Source organism: Nothoprocta perdicaria, unplaced genomic scaffold (assembly GCF_003342845.1).
Source record: "Nothoprocta perdicaria isolate Ctin4 unplaced genomic scaffold, notPer1 scaffold_6, whole genome shotgun sequence".
Taxonomy (NCBI): domain Eukaryota; kingdom Metazoa; phylum Chordata; class Aves; order Tinamiformes; family Tinamidae; genus Nothoprocta; species Nothoprocta perdicaria.
This window is the reverse complement of record NW_020455865.1, coordinates 7,043,424-7,062,821: the sequence shown is the minus strand read 5'-3', so window position 1 is coordinate 7,062,821 and position 19,398 is coordinate 7,043,424. Positions and strand designations below refer to the sequence as shown.

At 50.3% G+C, this 19,398-nt stretch overlaps 1 protein-coding gene across 2 annotated transcripts in view; it reads right to left on the bottom strand.

Annotated features, from left to right (window-relative positions):
* LOC112955795 (astrotactin-2) overlaps positions 1 to 19,398 on the bottom strand; it is a 172,190-nt gene that overhangs the window by 102,770 nt on the left and 50,022 nt on the right. The window contains exons 1-2 of one of the 2 annotated variants that reach the window (XM_026049160.1): positions 12,669 to 12,786; positions 9,542 to 9,807 (exon numbers count right to left, since the gene is read on the bottom strand). In XM_026049160.1, the coding sequence (XP_025904945.1) occupies positions 9,542 to 9,769 (228 nt within the window). In that variant the 5' untranslated portion in view covers positions 9,770 to 9,807; positions 12,669 to 12,786. Of the gene's footprint in view, positions 1 to 9,541; positions 9,808 to 12,668; positions 12,787 to 19,398 lie in introns of those variants that run through there. The other variant, XM_026049158.1, reaches the window with a different exon arrangement.

Sequence of the window (19,398 nt, the reverse complement as noted above, 5' to 3'; positions counted from 1 at the left end):
TCACAGACTACTTGAAACCTTTGGTGTCACTGCCTCCAGATCTCCGTGGTCAGGGCAGAGAGGCTGAAGCCATCACCAAAGAGACGAAGGCAAGGAAAGAGGACGTGGGCAGCGTGATGGCAGCAGACGGGCTCGGCCTGCTTCTCAGGGCTGAGGGAGCTCATCAAGACCTTCTGTCCCTTTCTATTTGCAGGCTGGAGAAGACGCCTGTACCCTGTCACCTCCTCCTCACGCACARGCAGGTGTCACCAGGAGGAGGGAGCAGACAGTCCCACGAGGTGCAGCTCTGCCCTGCTGACAAAGCAAATCCCACCGTATAAAACCTCTCCTCCCGACAGAGCACCTGACACATTGGGGCCACTGGCAGGAGATCCTGGATGCTGCCATGCCCCAAACAGCCTATAGGTAATAGTATGAACACGGAGTACTTATCAAGGGAACGAGAGCACAGAATGCAGGTTGGACAGGGATTTGACAGCCTGAATAGGACACTATCAAGCCAACAGAGTTTCTGAAAAAAAAAGTGCCTTCCATGCCCGTACAGCAAGGCTCACTGCTGTGCAGTGGGACATAAAGGCTGCTCCTTAACCATCAGGACATCACTAAGAAGAGGAAGAAAAAGAAATAAATAAACGAAGGAAAAAGTAAAGGATGTCTCAGGCCAGAGACTCTTTCCAGGATCATGCAGCTCGCGTCTGAAAGTCTGCTCCAGGTTCACAGCAAAGGAGGATGAAATTTCCCTACTGCTGTTGGCAGGTGATCTCATCTGTTGCTCACACCCTTCCTCCCTCCAGCTGCCTCTCCGTGGGGAGCAGTATCACCAGCACTTCATCCTGTGAAGGCTCTTCAGCAGTTTGCCGGAAAGGTCAGGGTGCTGGAAAGGACCCAGGATGGGCAGCATCCTGATTTCTCTTATTTATGGGAACCAAGGGAGCAGAAGAGGACACTGTAAAACCTGGCAACAGGGGAAATAAAAAGCYTTCTTATTATAGCGAGATCCTTGTCCTGGTGAGCTGGCTCTGCTTTCACACCTAGCCTACAAAGCTGCTATTATAACATAATAGGGACAATTACAATGTGTCTATTCTTCTCCTTGTTAATTCAAGTCGGATGTGGGCTAGAACTGTATAAGGACTGCACAGTGGACTGAGGAGGATGGCCAATTAACAGATATTAAAACAAAACAAACAAACAAACATTAAAAAAAAAAACACACAATAAACAGAAAGCTCAAACCAACCAAACAAAAACACCTCAACAATACAGTCATTGTCCCCATTYGCTCTGGCTCCGTTTCAGTTTTGGCTGTGGAAAAAGAAGTTGCTGGCACCAATCTGCTGTGCCTTCAGCTTTGGGAAGCTGCTTTGGGAAGTCACCTGCGCACAGGGAGGCTTCTCTGTTCTCGCACAGCCTGTGGGACCCCCCGCTGCACCGTGGTGCCACGCAGGCTGGTGGCACGAGAGCTGGACGTGTGGAGGGGAAAGTGGCCCCATAGGCACAGGAAGGTGCCCTGTCACCACAAAGCCTTGCGCGCCTCCAGCCCCAAAGGAGTGGGACTTCATCAGAAACAGTCTCCCTCCCTTCGGGACCCTTCGTATTTGTGCTCCATATCTGCATCTTTGAATGGGAATCAAGGGGTAAAGCCAAATCTTCCTTGGAGACCCAAGGCCAAAACTGGCTTTGATTCCTCTCATTGCTTTGATTCCTCTCCTTTCTCCTCCACCTCTGTCCCTCTCTGGCTGTTGCCTGTTTCTCTTGATCCTGCTCAAGCCCAGAACCTCAAGTGAACATATACAATTCTGCTTACCTAGATTTGCTTTAACTATGGGCTCAATTAGGCTGCCACATGGACAGCAATTAGCTAATGGTATTCGGGGCTCCTTTCTTAGGCACTCTCTAGATTATAAAGCCAACTGCAGAGTCAGGACATTATACAAGAAACCGAATTCCTGCTGGAAAAAAATACAGGGATTCATTAGGAAACTCTCAAGCTCCCAAAGTACTGGATTTCTCAGTTACACTCTTTAATCTGCTCTGCGCTTTGAGAGCAACATTGACAYATAAGGAGGCTTCACAACAAGAGCTCTTTGGCCAGGTGCTAAAGAGCCATAGGAATGAAGCCAGTCGGCACAAAATGGAGYGGACTTCCCATTCCCCTCATCAACGGAGGTGATGGGAGGCTGATGGACATGCATTAGTGGGGTTTGGACTCTTAAGACCATTCTGTTGGGCAATCACATAGAGTGTATACCAACTGTCTGCATACCTAGATGCAATGCAGCCCCATGGCACACCATGTCTTACAAACAGACAGTGCACGACAACCTTGACACTGAGAACTAACAAAAACACCAAGAAGAGATATCAAAACCAGCAACGCTTTGCATTCTCCTGAAATATAACCATTGGGGCAAGAAGTGCATCAAATAAAGGCAAGGCGATTGGGGCAGAGTTAGGAGGAAAGTGACACCACTTTCTGTATCTCTTTCTGAAACTGCTACCACCCCATTACCAGGCTGTGCAAGCAGAAAACCTCCCTCTGGAACAGCACGGGGGGAAGAGGGATGTGCTCCTGTTTGCATCAGCGTGTCCTTGGAGCTGGTGCGGAGAGGCCGCTGGTCAGCACTGCCAGCTGCTGCTCACCCGTGTGCCCCAGTGGGGAGCCAACCAGGCAGGGAAACCTGGTGGGGAAGCTGGACTGAGGCAGCGAGTTCTGGCACATGAAGCATCGCCGAATGTCACAGGATGGCATAAGAAACCCACCTGAAGGATGGAGGGCTGGGGACATGAAAGACRGGCTTTCTCCCTCTCTTCTCTCCAGCTTGCCTTTCTTTCCCATCATCCTCAGGACACAACCTTTTGTACAAGAGCTGCCAACTCGGCAGAGGCCCAACGCCCAGCTCTTCTCCTCCGCGGTGGCTCTGGGCTGCCTCAGGCCTGGAGCAGCATTCCCCGCGGCAGTGAGCTTGGGCTGTGCTGTGCTGGCCCATTCCTGCCCCCATGGCTCATTTGTGCCACGCTGGCGCATTCGTGCCCCCATGGGCATAGGCTGGTCATGGGCTGGCCCTGCAGCTAGGCTCTCTGGCTGGCAGCTCCAGCTATGCTGCTGCTCGAGGCTCGTGCGCGGCTCGGTGACAGGCATCCCCATCGCATTTTTCCACTTAGCTCTCAGAAATGTATTTGGCCAAGCCTAAGAAGGCCAGACGGTCACTAAATGGACTGCTTTACCCCTTTGTGCTGGAGGGAGGAAGGTGGCAGGAAGGCTGCACACAGACACTGCGCAGTGGCTTCCCCAGCTGCTGGCACCTCCAAGATTCCCTGACTAGGTGCTGCTGGGCTAGCTTGGAAAAGCACCAAGGGTGCCCAGCACCACCTCAGGATGCTACCAGGGCACAGTGTCACGGTGTCCCTGCTAGTCCAATGCTCCCTCCTTGCCAGGGCTCAGCCTGTGGGCTGTGCCTGCTGCAAGGAAGCCATAGCTGCAGACGAATGCTGCATTACTCCATTTTCAAATTAAATACAGTCCTAGGGGTCTTCTAAAAACCCAAGCTCAATGTGCATTTGTCTCCTTTAATGCAAACAACAAGGCTTTGAGCCTATTGCTCCCACTAGGAAGAAGATTAATCTCCACTGCCCCCCCTCGCCACACCACCCTCCGAGCACCTCTGCAGCTGGCCGAGCTGCTCTGTGAGCTGCRGTGCTTTTGTGTTTGCTTGTTTGGGGGGGGAAAGGCAGGAGGGAGGAGAGAGCAAACAAAACACCTATGTCCAATGGAGAAGCCTGACCCCTTCCTCCCCACTGCCAGGCACCTCTGGTCCTCAGGACCCAGCACTAGCCCCAGGGGCTGGCATCTCAGTAGAAGGCGGATAGTGCAGGTAATACCCATGCCTGAGTGCACTGAGTGTTCCAGGTCTCAGGGTAGTTTAAGGAGCTGGTGTTTGGAGCGGGAGAGGGTGCGGGGAAAAGCAGGGCGTCTCTCTCCTCCTGGTGCCTCTCAGGGTTAGCTGCCTGGCTCGGCTGCAAGCCGTCTATTCCAGGGACTTGAAGGTTTTTAGAATATGCAAACCTGCTCTCCCTCCTCCTCTTTCACTCCTCCTCAGGCTGTGCCTCTCGGTGATTATCATGAGCTGGGCTGTTAGTCAGTCACACAGCTGCAGAGAACTGGGGAGTCAAAGCAGCAGAAAGGTGAGAATGATGATATTGCAGGCTTTGCCTCCTCCCTTTCTCCCCTGGCTATGTGCTGAACTGAGAGCTGCGGAGGGAATCTGCTGCCACGAGGAAGAAAAATAGAGAGCTCTCCCTGCCTCTCCCTCCCAAATTCACCGCTGGACAGAGGTTTCTTTAGGTCAGGACTTGAGAGCTCTGCTGGGCAATAAGAGCTACCTTTCCCATCCCATGGCATGGGAACAGGCAGGAATATGTTGATGAAATGAAAACAGGCCCAGCACAGGAAGCAGCAGAGCAGTGAGGAGGATGGAGACCACTGCACCATAGCATTCTTGTTGGGGCAGCATGCAGCTCTTCTTTAATTCCCCTCTAAGGGACATCCCGAAGACACGCAAGGTCAGCACGTATCTGTTCCCTGCTGTCGTTTGCGCTTGACAGGACTTTTCTCTCCAAGAGCCAAGGGAAGCTTTCCTAGAAGGATGCCATATAGTGGCTAGAAGCTCTCATGCCACCGAGTCTCACCAGTCGTTGATGCTCGTGTAGGTTTCTTCCATGACCTACAATGAAGATTTTCTTGCATCTTTCTTGACAGGGCAGTGGAGGGGCCATTGCTTCAACCAAACTCTGCTGTCTGTGTTAGAGCACAAATTAAGCAGAGAACAAATGCAGGTAGAGACTGCAGACCAGTCTATGTATGACACAGGGGCAAGAGACTTCAAGTGAAATCACTTCCAATGTCCCTAGTGAAGCTTCTCAGTCATTTTATACATCTCTAGAGGTTAAAATGCTAGTGGTTACATACTGAAAAGGGACAACAGAGCTACCCCAACTAGCTCAGTCTCACCAGTTGATCAGGACCAACTGAGATGGGACTCTGGCAATCCTTCATTTGAGCAAACAGTTGTTCTTCTGTAAAACCATCTATTCACAACCACAGCAGTCATGATGGCTATGGAAAGTTCATTCAACATATACCAGGACTTTTGAATACGTTTCCTTGACTCACACCTCTCCTCATCTCCCTCTCCCATAACTTCAAAGTAGTAGAACAGGAGCACCTGAAATTATCTAAGAAAAATTTCTGAAAGCAAATGTTTGAAACGTGGCATGCACCAGTGCTGGTAGAAGGAACTTCGCTAGTCTTGTGCCCAACCTCTGCCACAGCAAATGCTACATTAACCAGGCAGGATGCAGATTCCAGTGACCATGCAAGTTCTCTGACGAACACTATTCAATCACACAGGAAAACAAATAATTCCTATCAAGGACTCCGCACAGTTTCCACTGGGTGTAGGAGTGGGGAGACCATGTCCCACACTCASTCACTGCCTTCAGCAACAGGAGTGCAATGCGCGGCACCCGCCRGGGCTCAGCAGAGAGCCTAAACAGTAGTACAGCCACAAGCAAAAAACTCCCAGCAATTACTCTCTAGCATTTATACAAAAACATTCCTAGGACAGCAAAAGGCCAAACCCGTTTCCTGGACCCCTCTAAATTACAAGTCTTTACTCCAAAGCAAAGAGAAAATAGCAGTTCACAGTGATATGGAAATAAAGTTTTCTAACTTGTTTCATGTTTGCAGATCAGTAATTTTTCACTTAATCTCCTCCTTAGCAATGCCTAAATAGTGCTAAATAAGTGTATAAGCTCAGTTTGTTGATATACATGAAAAGACACAGCTAATAGTAAAAAGGGCATATACTGAAGTGAGCAAAATTTGTATATCTGTCTTGCATGTTAACATCCATATTGTTAACTTGCTTGCTTTCTTTAACTTGCTTGCTTTCTTTCTTTCTCTGTATGTGTGTGCATATGTAGATATATATGCACACATACACACATATACAATTATGGTGTGTGTTTATGTTTATAGAGAGAGAAAAAGATGTACAGTATAATATATTTTTAATACTATCAGGGAATTGGGATCTGCTTGCTGTTCCCATAAGGTCAGCATTTGCTAAATCAATTGAGCATTATCCACACAAATGGGGAAAAAAGCAGGCAGAAGAGTGCTCAGCTGTGGACGCTGTGCTTGGAGGTAAGAGACTTGGCCAGTATCTGCACAGTTCACATTGCCAGAGYGCTGCAGTGATGTCCTGGCTCCCCRGACAAAGTGCTCTTCCTAGGCTCAAAACTGCAGGGCCAGAGCACTCATTTTAGATCTCTGCAAGTCTTGCTTATGCCACAGGCCAGTGCCACTGTTACTGCCTGGGACTGCCCAGGCCTCCTGTTTGATGCTGAAAGAAAAGGTTTCATCAGCGTTTCCTTATGTCAGATGTATCTTACAGACTCCCAAACGGTATTTGCTATCCCAAGGGTAGAAAATGTACAGGCCATGAAAATGGTTTAAACCAATTTCTTTACCTCACATTTGCAATGAAATTGGAGCACATCTGCTGTGTCTCAGCCACATGGTGGTTCTCACCATGGAGGCTGCCATTTCTTACAGAGCAGTACCTCCCTTCTCTTGTCTCTCTCATCACCTCAAGCAGAAAGATGAGGGAAAGCCTCCCATAGCAGACTGGTATCTTTTATGTTTGGAGCTGAATGACTTGAGCTTGTGTTGCTGAGAGGTTTGCCTGTGTATTTCCACACAAGCAGTGCTAGCATTATAGAAGGCTATCATCCCAAAGGCACAGGTCTAGGTAACATCAGCAGAGCCTCTCAGGTGTAATGCTGTCCCTGGCAGTGGGGCTGAAGGGGAGCAAGGGGAAGAGAGGGAGAGAGAGAAATAACCCATAAGAAAGAGACTGATGAAGAGGAGAGTGAGAAGTAGTCTGCAGAGGATGAAGAAGGATGGACGAAGCAGGACAATTTTAACAAAGATCAAAGAAAACAGAACAGGCAAGATGGGGAAAGGAAAACACTGAAATTGCTTCGAGATAGTTGATTGACAATGAGGAAATGGGGACACCACCAAAAGAGACAGAGGCAGGGACACGGAAGACAAAAGCATTCCTTGTGTCCTGCCATGGCCAGGACGAGGCCCTTGGAGGGGTTGCAGGGGAAAAGGGATGCGAGAGGGCTGGCCATCAAGAGAGCCTGCATTGCGAGCGAGACCAAATCAGCTGAATGGCATGGGTCAGGGAGGACAGTATTCATGGACCTGCCCCCCACTCCAAGGAGCTGCTGCTCTGGATGACACAGGGGAAACTTTCCTCAGCAATCCAAGACACGAAGAGCTGGGGATGAGTAGTGGCTTTCACATTTAGCATCTGTTCGGCATCAGACACTTTTGTCCCCTCTCCTGCAGCAGTCCAACTGCCTCTGCCTACCACTGCTAACCTGTCACTTGCATTTGGGATGGGGGAGCTGGTCCCCAGCCTCTGRGTCAAGCTGTCCTGAGGCAGCAAGGCTGATGGAGAGAGCCCCAGGGTGAAGGTAAAGCAGATTCACACGAAACATGCACCCTTGCCAAGACAGGCTTCTTCTGGGTGTGCAGCGTCCCTGGGCAAGCAGGTGCAAAGAGGATGAGGGATTCATTCAACAGCCTCCTAGAAGGTGGCTGGYGGGTTTCTTGCTTGGGTTTTGTTCATTTGTTTGCCACTTCCCACAGCGTGCGGTGGAAAGCACAATGTGGGCTGTGCTCCAGCAGCAGCTGATGGACCAGCTCTCTGCTGAGAGGGAGCACGGGATGGAAGGAGAGAGGCTGCTCCTGGCTGAGCGCAGGTTCTCCTACTCCCCGGACACAGAGGTGCCCCAGAGAAGCTCACAGGAGCAGGAGAGGCTAGGTGGAGGGTAGAGAAGGAGAGGGATCTTCCAGCCATGAGACAGAGTGGCATTTGCCACTGGGGAATGGGTGCTGGTGTGAGCGGAGTCTATGGAGATCCCCCAGATCATGCAGCGCTCCACTTGCTTTCGCTGTTAACTCCTTCCCTACTGGCTAATGTGTCTCCCCAAAGAACTATTGCCATCTCACAGACCACTGTGAAGAAACAGCCTCCTACCTGCCTGGTGCAAACCAGCGATTCTGCTGCTCTCCCTGCATCAGCGATGCCTGAACACAAAGGCAGGTAAATGCCTAATGATTAACAGATGCCCAGCAGGAAGCAAGGGCATGGGTGAAGAAAGGGGGAAGATGATGAATGCCATCTGGCTCTAGAGAAACCCACGTTCTCTACGTAGTCATTGGTGATGACAGGGGAAAGGAGGGGGCGGGGGGGAATTAAAAAGGAGATGATCCTCTTCTCACCAGGGGTGGTGGAACAACGATGGTACCAACTTTGGTCTCWAGGGCTCTGTAAAGCCACAAGATAGGGCTGGGACAGAATCAGAGGGGCACGAACACACTGAAGAGCTACTATAGAGAGCAAGCAGTGTGGCCAGTCCAAGCCAGGCTGGAGGGACCTTTGCATGGGGAAAAAGTAGAGGGGCAGCAAGGAAGGAGGAAGGCATGAAAACAGGATGAGRAACAATGGGAGAAGGAGAGTTTGGGGAAAACAACTGGAGGGAGAGGAGAAGAGGGGGATGGAAGTCGGGCATGGCAGCATGGAAAAATGAAGAGAGGAATGGGTGGAAGAAAGGGAGTGGGATCAAGGGCTAGACAAGCAAGGGCAAACACTGTGAGGGATCTGGATGCACAGAGAGGCACGGAGGGGGTCTTTGCTTGCAGATCTGGGAGGGGGTGAAGATCACACTCGGTGGTCACACCTCCATTGGCTAGGATTGTTTCCAGACCTGCAGCCCTCTCCATCCCACCCACAGCTGCCACACGCTGGCTCAGGTTGGGCCTCTTAATCTAGTGCAGGCTCAGGGCTAATAAGTGACTTTAAACAGGTCTGTCATTTTTGGATTTGGGAACAGGGTGGGGGCTGAAGGGAAGAGAGAAAGTGGGAAATAAATCTACATATTATTGACACTGAAGTTCTTGCAGGATTTGCAGGAAGGCGAGGAGGCCAGGCCCTGGGGAAGGATGACCTCAAGATTTGCTGGTCCCTCCTGGAGTAACAGTGACCTCCTGTGGCTGGACTGGTCCCAGAAGGATGATTTGTCCCTTCACTTTGCTAAACCACACAGGGACCCCAAAGGGCTTTGGCTGCTCCTTATCCACAGCAGGATCGCTGAGCTGCTGTGGCACAGGGCTGCTCGCAGCATTGCCCTCACTCCACTAAAGGTGGAGTGTCTGTGGCAGGCCTGGCAGGTCTGTGAGGCCAGGTGGAAAAAAGGGGGCTGTGGGAAGCAGACAGGAAGACCTGACAGCTTCATCACTGTCCTTGACACCATTGAGAAGTATTCCCCACCAAATGCTCACAGAAAGACYGCCCTGCTCTAGGAAACTCAATGCTTACACAGAGACAGAGGAAAGCAGACTTAAGAGGTGACTAAGGCAGGAACACAACGATGGAACTGGCTCCATCACCAGCTCACTCACCTCTCTGGTGTCGTTGTCCTGGATGAGAGCATACAGTGGCACTACACGGCTGATCTCCAGCAGCACTGGYGTAGGACTGAGTTGTTCCTTGCCTGGGCGCCGACACAAATGGCAGGTTGATGGGCAGCGTCCTTTCTCCTCGCAGTGAATCTCCACACCTGAGATGAGGTGGTCATCAGATAGCATCTGTGCCGTCAGCAGGCCCGAGAGATAGGTGATGAATGGCATGGATTTCAATTCCTTCTTGTTCCCAAGCTCAGTTGTTTCTGGTTTGGTGACAGGGAGAGGAAAGAAAATAAACAGCATAAAATAAATCTCAGCAAAGAGTACTTCCCAAACCCAAACTTCACTGCAGCCAGGATAAATGCAGCTGCTGRTGTAGGCCAGGTGTGAGCAGGAAATCAGAGAAAATCAAGGAGAGAAGTAGAAAAACAGGGCTTGCAGGTCACTGCTTGGAAGTGTAAGCATTTCCAACTTCTAAAGTGACAGAGTTGGCCATGTTTTCTTTCTTCCTTTTTGTAATTTGCACATTCACTTTTTGCATTTTGAGATGAAATAAAACCACCCAAGCACATCTTCTCTACCAAAGAAAACCCTTTCTGAACTCCAAGGAATAACAGTGTTCCAGTGCAGGATACAATTCTGATCCTTCACCACAGAGCCTGGAGCAGGTGCTGGGAGGCTCAACAGATACTGTGCTGTGTTCTTAGATACACTCATGGAAGGAACTATGGAGAAGCATTGCTGTTATTAATGGTAATTAACATTCAGCTTTTAGGAAACAGACCTGGGAAATCCACTGTGAAATTTCATAGTATATCTCAAGGAGATAAATTCAGAGAGTCTTACTTGTTCTTCCTTAGCTCAAACACTTGCTAAGGTCAAGCAAAAGCACTGTGCTCCAGGATGCATTGAGAAGAGGAGCCGGATATCCCATMTTTATACTGTACACTCCTATTTAAACTGTGTTTGTAGACACTCCTCTTGGGTTGATCCAAGAGGAAAGTCCCAACCTTCTTGGCCTAGTAATGGGCCTACAGAAGAGAAGTTTCTCTGTCCTGTGCCTAAGCAAGGCTCGCAGCATTGTGAGATGGATGGATGGATGGATGGAGGGATGGATGGATGGATGGATGGATGGAGGGATGGATGGGAGGGAGGGAGGAAGGGATGGATGGATGGATAGATGAATAGATAAAGGTCTTTTGCCTTCAGCAACCTCCCAGTCCAAAGAAGCTATACAAGAACAAAACTCAGTGGCCTCAGCTTGCAGTGACATGCAGTTGATGTGGCAAGGAGCATGTCAGTTAGAAATACAAATAAACACACTATTCATTCATTATTCTCTAAGCCCTTCAGGCTAGGGACAGCCCGTCCCCCTCCCTCTGAATGTCAGGGAACACTTATGTGCACAGGATCAAAGCTGTCAGAGCAGGAATGAGCAAATTCCAACGCACCCATCTTTCAGCAGGATTAAAGAGGGRCAGTTGCTAAGATAAATTGAAACATGTCTGTGAAGGAGGTGTCTCAGCATCAGTGGAGACAGTGGTATACACAGACATGGAAAAAGAGAGCTGGATCTGGTTCTTGGAGGGATTACAAATCTGGGAGAGTGGCTCCAGCCAATTTCAAGCCTGATAAGAGAAAGCCATGAAGCTGCAAGGAATTGTGTGGCTCAGAGGAATGGAAGCCGCAAGGTGATTCCACAGGCCTCTCCTCGCTTCTAGATAGGAGTAACACTTTCTTCTTTTTTAATATAGCTACCAAAGTACATTTAGAAAAAAAGAAGATTATGATGTCAATACCCTGTCTGGGCTGCAAAACTTATTTATGCGAATTCAAGCAGTGATTTCAGGGGACTTCCACCAGGAAATATGTTTAGGAACCATGTTTTAAGTGAGCACATAAGCATCAAAGTAAGAGAAAGGGAATAACTCAATCTCATGATTGACAATATTATATCAAGTCCTTCAACATTGGTGTGATAGCTAAGGATTATAAACCACAGACATCTAATGGCTGGATATGTCACAGAATCACAGAATGCTTAAGGTTGGAAGGGACTCCTAGAAACCATCTAGTCCAACTGCCTGCTCCAGCAACACCTGGAGCATGTGGCACAGGGTCACATCCAGGTGGATTTTGAAGATCTCCAGAGGAGTCTCCACAGCCTCCCTGGGCAGCCTGTTCCAAGGTTCTGTCACCTTCACAGGAAAGAAGTTGCTCCTCATGTGGAGAAGGAACTGCCTGTTTAAATTTGTACCCATTACCTCTTATCCCATCACTGGCCAGCATCAAGAAGAGTTTGGCCCCATCCTCTCTACATTCTCCCCTCAGGYACTTTTACATATTGATGAGATCTCCTCTCAGCCTTCTGTTCTCCAGGCTAAACAGGACCAGCTCACTTAATTTTTCTTCATATGGTAGATGCTCCATTCCCTTAATCATTTTTGTCCCTGTACGTTGGACCCTCTCTAGAACCTCCACATCCCTGTTGTACTGGAGAGCCCAGAACTGCACCCAGTACTCCAGGTGTGGCCCCACTAGACCTTAGTAGTGGGGCAGGATCCCCTCCCTTAACCTGCTGGCAACACTCCTCCTCATGCAGGACAGGATCCCATTGGCCTTCTTGGCTACAAGGCCAAGAAGTGGCCTTCTTGGCCACAAGTGTCCTTCACTCAGGCTTGGGAAGAGTCAATAAGAAGTCACAATGGATCAGCTCTTGCCTAAAGATTTGACATGCAGTTTCAAGCCTTTCTGAAAATCATTGTCCAAATTACACAAGAAGTTTATGTCACCTCATTTAGCACTATTGGGCAGTCCCTGTATGAACCAACCATCAATGACTCCATGAAAATGGCACAACAATTTAGCACTCAGCAAGGGCTGTCCTGCAAAACCATACAGAAACAATAGCTTTTGTTTCAAAAATTATTAGTGAAATTCTATGTTGTCCTCATCCACCCAAACTATACTCACTTTGCAAGGTAAGTCCAGTAACAAAGTGATTTCCTAATCATTTGCCTAAAAAACTGCAAGTATGCCTCTTCAAAGCTAACTCTGTAGCTGGCAGTGATAGATATTTGGCAACAACAGACATTTCTGTGCAGTTGATCTCATCATCACTTACATTGACCTCCACGCCTCACTCCTTCCGATGAAGGGAGCTTAGGGTGGATGGGCAGTATGGTCAAGCTCCTGGAGCATTCTAGGATGCCTTGCCCTGAGGCTCTTATCAAAGTTCTCTGCTCTGTGCTTTTCTGCCTTTGTTATCTGTCTTTTCTGATTCGAAGCATAGGGCACCTTCTCCTGATGAATTTCACATGGTGCTTGTGGTCTTTGGTGCTATTAAGAGTACAAACGAGCAGTAACTTCTCTTGGTCTTCCTCAGTTACACTCTGCATTTGCATGGAGCAAGCTGAGGCAAGCACAGAGTAAATTAAACCTCTGAGCAAGAGAGGGATAACTCCAAGAGTGCTTGGCTTGTGAGTTCAGCAATCTCCCTGCATTGCCCCGTGCTGAGTGACAACACTGCTTGATTGATGCTGTTGGGAGAGCTTTAATTCAAATTGTTGTATTAGCTGCCTCATCCTGGAATACAGATGAAGCTCCATGCAGTTCTACTCCACCACAGATGTCACCTTGGAGAAGGAGAGGACATGGCTTCCCTGCAAGTGGTGGGCTAGAGCTGGCTAGACGAGGACAGCAGCCCTCCAGCTTCTATCCACTTAAAACACAAATCCCTTTAGCAGGGGGAAAAAATGAACAGGAGCTCACTGAACATGTCCTGCACAACTAGTCACCTTGTTCACCCATCGCTCCCTGGAAAGGGCACTGCAGCTGTTTTGGGATGGTAGAAGTGGTAGTTTAAAAGCACTCAAGAGGGACTAGCATCAGGAAAAGGGCTCCTCCTTCCTTCTGAAGGAAATACAAAGGGATTAAAGCCTCTTCAATAGTAGCAGTCACCAAGTGGATCTGCACTGGGACATAATTTGATTTCTACAAATAATAATAAAATAAATTTAAAAAAAAAAAAAGATAGAAAAAACAGTGGCTCATTGGGGAAGCTGCATGAGTAGTGCAGCTCTCCTTGMATAGCAGGCACACTCTGTCAGTAATGGAAGATTAACCATGGGTTCGGGTGACTTGTGACAGACTTGTCAGCACAGTAGATTTCATAGGTTAGATAGAAATGTGTGTCTGCATTTAATCCTTCTTATTACAGCTGAAGCCCSAGTCACTTTGGGGAACAAGAATACTTTGTAGACCGCATTCCTGGGGACGTAAGGGGTTACTGTAGTTCAGGTTAACAGTTCAATGTGCTGGCAACTGATTCATGGTGTTCCCTTGTATCAAAAAGGCTCCGGGTTCAACTCCAGATGACAAAAATGGAACAAAACACAGCTCAGTGGAGGGAGACAGGCATCACTGCCAAATTGCCAGCCTAGAAGACTAGACTAGAAGTCATCATTGCTGGATAGCAATTCCTGATAGCTTTTGTGGAATGAGCTTTGGGGGCCTAAGTACAATCCTAAGGGAATAATCACCCCATTTCTGCAATTAAAATCCATTCTGAGTGCTGGCTGCACAACCTGCTTTGTGAGCCAGCTGCTTCAGAGTCAGGGAGAGGCAGTGAGGAGGAACTGCTGGTCCTCATCTACTTGCTCCGGGAGCGGAAAGCATCAGCTCCAGGTGCCTTCAGCATTTGTTCCCAGAAAGCTGGTGGTTTCCACAATCGAGACTGTTTCTTTCTCTCACTTCACCTGTCACCTCCAGGGTCTCACAGAAGAGTAAATTGAATCAGGGAGAAATATTCCCCCAAAACACATCAGCTTTATTCCTGGACTTGCTGTTGCAACTTGAGCTGAAGAATTGAGAGAGAACGGGATCTCTATATCTCTCTCTTTACTATGTCTGAGATGAATTTCAGCTATTTGTTCAGTTATTTGCATGCAAATAAGGGACTCACAAGCCAACCTACTCTCCCCAAAGCAAACCCAACAGTGAACTGGAGAAACCTTGTGTGTTCCTGGAGGCTTGATCTGGCTTTTATTACCTAGTTGCTGTACAATATTCGTCAGCGCTGAGGCCCAGCTGACTGGCTTCTTGGACTAAAAAATGCATGGTCCAATCCTATTTCTGATGAAATCAAAGGACGTTTTTACCATTGGATTAGAGAGAATCAGAACCAGACCCTGAAACTTAACATTGAAATGCCATCTCCAGTTGCCACTGAAGCCAACAGAAACACTCTTGTTGTCTTCACTGCARTTTGGGTCAAGTCCAGAGTAAGTAAATTCAGCTTTATTGTTCARGTCTTCATTGCAAGAGCCTTCCGCAGGACTGGATAACCTCCCAAAGCATTCAGATTGTTCTTTTAAAGTCTCTGCTGTGTTCCCAGGGGAAGTCTTTGCAGGTCACCACTGCTCGGTTGCTCCAAAGGCCCCATTCTGGCAGCAAGAGGGCCTCGGCAGCTGGAGCTGCATCACAGTGTACCAAGAACGAAGAAGGAGGGATTCCTTATCAGCCTTTGCATCTGAACATGCTTTCGCTAATGCTGTTGGCAACTCAGTGAATCCTGGCAACATCTGTTTGGAAGCACAGAGCTGCGGATGTGGTTAGATGCATCACAGAAACTTGTGGGARTTATTAGTTTGTTTGTTTGTCTGAAATATGTATTCAAAAAAATTAAAAAAACAAAACCAAAAAAAAAAACCAAAAACAAAAACAAAAACAAAAAACCTAGCCTTGTATGGAGGACGAGCACTGCAGAATGTGCAGTGGAGTTGGTTGGCTGCTCTGGTGCACAGCTCTGCATCTCTGCTCCACTGCGATTTAAACAATCTCAAATAAGAGGTGACTGTCCACACGATGGTCAGGGGTCCTCGCTCAGGAGGCAGCAGTTATAGACCTCGAAAACACTGACAGCAGCACCAGCAGCACCTCCTAGTGCTTGGACAAGAGGGAGACACTACTAATATAACAAAAGCATTATACCTAATTCTTTTGTATTTGAGAGCTGTTTTGTTTTGAGAGCTCCCGGGAGGCAATGGTTTTGCTAGTGGTCCAGCATTTTATACAGTGTCTGTTCCAAAAGATCCTAAGTCATTCCAAAACTAGGAATCACTCCACTTCCCACAAGAATGCAGCCGCATCAGGGGTAGGATGTGGTAGCTCTTTAATAGCAGTAAAGCTTGGAATGCGGAAAAAAGGTTCTCTAGCTGAAGCCATAGAGGGAATTTAAGGAATAGACCAGGTAGGAATTCCTCATGGTTCAGTGAGTTATGTTACTGATGCTCAACTCTTAATCACTCATACCCAGAGCTTTACATTTCACCACAGGGAAGAGGGATTCTGCTCTGCCTCCCAGCTCATGCCACCCTCCAGCTGGGATAGACAGCACAGCTGCCACCACGAGCAGGGTTGGGGATTTATGGACAATACGTTATTCACTGGCACTGGCTGCCACTTTATTACTTAATGGAATAATACCCCATTTGTTGGCAAATCCATTGAAAGAGAGTTAGAAAGGAAATCAATAGATGTGTTTGCCTTGGAATTTCTCTTGCAGTGAGATATTGTTGGTGTGCTAACCAATGGGGCTATGAAGTGCTCTGACAGCTTTAACTCTGCCTGCTGTTAGTTATAGGCCCATGTCACCTGGGGCTGCGAGGAAGGTCCCAGTGCAGCGCGTGCACAGAGCCAGACAGGCTCCTTCAGCCATGCATGTCCTCCCAGAGCTAGACCCCAGCACCACCTGGGCAATGTGGCAACGCCACCAGCGCAGGGAGCTGGGCTGAATGGGGCCCGCAGCCCACGACGCCTGCGTGGATGGGGCTTGCGGGGAGCRTGGGGCAAGAGGAGGGGCCTTTTGGGGAATGCAGCGCTCCCTTGGCGGCTCCAGAGCGGACAACGTGGCTCCAAGCGGCACAAGTCTGCGGAGGGGGGAAGCAGCTGCAAGGAGCCCAGAAGGCCTCACGCGAGCCCAGGGGCAGGTGTGTGGCCCTGGGGGCACCTAGGAGGACCACCTCGGAGCTGCACAAGGCCAAAGCAGAGTACGAGGGCTGCGCCTGTGTCCGTGGGCAAGGGTGGTGAGTCCCGGTGGAGCGACGGCCGTGCAGGCACTGGGCACAGCCGTGCGTCACCGGTGCCACCGCCGCGGCTGTGCGCGAGGCCTGCGCGCRGCGGCCGCCCGCACACGGGGCAGTTTGGGACGCCCCGGTCTGTGAGGGACTGCTGCCCTCTCGTGGCACGTGCCGAGGATGGCTCCCGGCCTCCGCAGCCCTCCGGCACGYGCAGCCGCGCTTCCGGACGCACAGTGCCGGCCGTCACCAGCATCTTCCTTCCGATCCTCACAGAAAACCTCGGGAGGACAAGTCTCACCTCACAGGTGCATTGCTTTCCTGGATGCCAATAAATTCCAGCTCCTACACACTCTGGTTTCATGCTCCCTTTGCCCTGTGGACAAGGTCCTGCCAGTGTCACTGCCTTCTTGCCTGTCCCTGGGGGCAACCATGTCCCTSCGTTACCCAACCGCTGGTCTCGACTGCCTCGGGTCATTAGACTCAACACAGAACAACTTCTCAGATCATGGCTCTTCCAAAACGACCTGATCGTCTGTCCTGCCAGACCCAAGGCCACTGCATTTAAGAGATCTCAGTGTTGGCTGCAGGGAGCAGCACATGGTGCTCGTGCCTCCTTCACTGTCCCCCTGTGTGGGCAGCTGAGCAGGGACAGCTCATGTCCTAGGCACAGGCCAAAACACATGGCACCAAGGGGTCATCAAGGGGCAGGAACAGCCTTCCAGGTGGCACTTCCTCGTCCTGTGATTGCTGCAAGGGGTGGCAGGAGTCCGCTCCAGACCTATCCAGCATCTCCAAAGGGGAAGCTCAGGGCTGCGAGCGAGAGCAAACAGGGTGGGGAGGTGGAAGGAGCTGGCGGCCGGGCAGGGAGGGGAGACATGGCTGCACTTACAAAGGATTTCATGGAAAGTGATGATGACTTGTTTTTAAAAGCTCTTTAAAATCTTATTGAGAGCCTCATAAAGGGCTGCCTCCACCGCACCGCTCTGGCAGCCTCATGTGTTAGCCCTGCGGGAAGGAGAAAGCTGGACTTGATGAGGGTCCTGCGTGGTGCTGCGGGGGCAGCCCCCCGCCCTGTCTCGCTGGGAGCACAGTCCCACCCTGAGACAGCCTCAGCACCAGCCGCCGGGGAGGGAACGGCCCCTTAACAAGGGAAAGGCCCCTTAGTGAGGGAAAGGCCCCTTAACGGAGCGAGGCCATCCTGCAGAGCCAGGTGATGGCTCTGGGCGTGCTGCGCAGGCTGCGGCAAGCACTGGTGGTCCGGGCAGCCTCACCAAGAGGCCCTTGAGAACTTAGTGCCGCACAATTTTCCATTTCCCCCCAAACACCCAGGTGTCAGAATGCACAACAAGGATCACAACAGGCAGGGATTTTCCTTCCAGAGCAGCCATCCTGGCAGCTGGCCCTGCACAGGACGGGTGCAGCACAAGGAGGCCCCTACAGCAGGAAGGGAGGGCCATGTCTCCGAGGTCCACGCGACGCTCCCTGGCCCAGCGCAATGTGTTCCTGGCAGATACCTCCTCCACCCACTGCTTGTGCCCTTCAGGCACCAGCAGAGAGCCCCGCCGCCACAGCAGGGACAGCAGTGGGGACTCTCGCATGTCCCCAAACACTCCAGCGGCTCCCCAAACCTCCAATGTCCCCCCTGTCCAAGGCAGCTGCACCCAACACCGGCCACCACAGGCAGACATGGGGCCACTGTGGGAAAGGAATTGGGATCCGCCTGGATGAGCCTGGAACGGGTCCTTGGATAAGCAACCACAGCTGCATGCCTGTTCACTGCCTGTTTTTCACGTGCATCACCCAATCAACTGATTATATTTACCGCTTGGGGATCTAAATATAGTTGCTTGCTTTAGTGTAGTTTATGGAAAGGGCTGAAAAGTGCAGATTTTCAATACATGATGCAAAACACTCAAAAAACTAGCACATGCTCAGGATCCTGAAGAAAAAAAAAAAAGGAAAAAGAAAAGGAAAAGACACAAAAAGAAAGTTAAATATGTCAACAACATTAAATAAAAATTAGAATAAAAAAGACAAAACTTGGCAGATACATATAGCTCAATCCACACGAAAATAGGTATTGTAAAGCTAGAAAGAATAAAAAGAAAACAATTACAAGTCGAATCAGCTCTGGACCCACATGCTGCCCCCAGCCACGCTTGGCGATGCACTGACCCCGTGCACACGAATGGGAGTGTACAGATCAGCGGGTGCACACACGGGGCACACCCACGAGGGGGGTGCACGCATGAGCTTGCACATGGGGGTGCACACATGGAGGGTGCACATGCACAGGGTGCATACATGCAGCCTGCACACACTGGGTGCACACGAGGTGCACACACACAGGGTGCACACAGGTGGGACTGAACAAAAGGGGTGCACACACGGAGGGGTGCACACACGTGCTGCACACAACGGGTGCTGCACTGGGGGGTGCACACACGTGATGCACACATGGGTGCACACAAGGGGCGCCCCATTGTGGGGTGCACACACAGGGTGCTCCATTGTGGGGTGCTCCCTGGGGGGGGTGCATACCAGGGACATCGGGGGTGCACACGGGCTACGCTCGCCGCTGCCTGTGCGCACGCGCGCGGGGTGGGGGCTGCCCCTCGCGGGGGAGAAAGAGGGGCAGGATCAACCCCCCCGCCCCGTGCGCACGCGCACTGCGAGCCTGTCAGGACTCCGCGCAGGGACTGCAGCCCCCAGCATGCTGCGGGGGCGCGCTGACGTCACGAGCGGCGCGGGGCGCGGCGCCGTCACGCGGGCGGC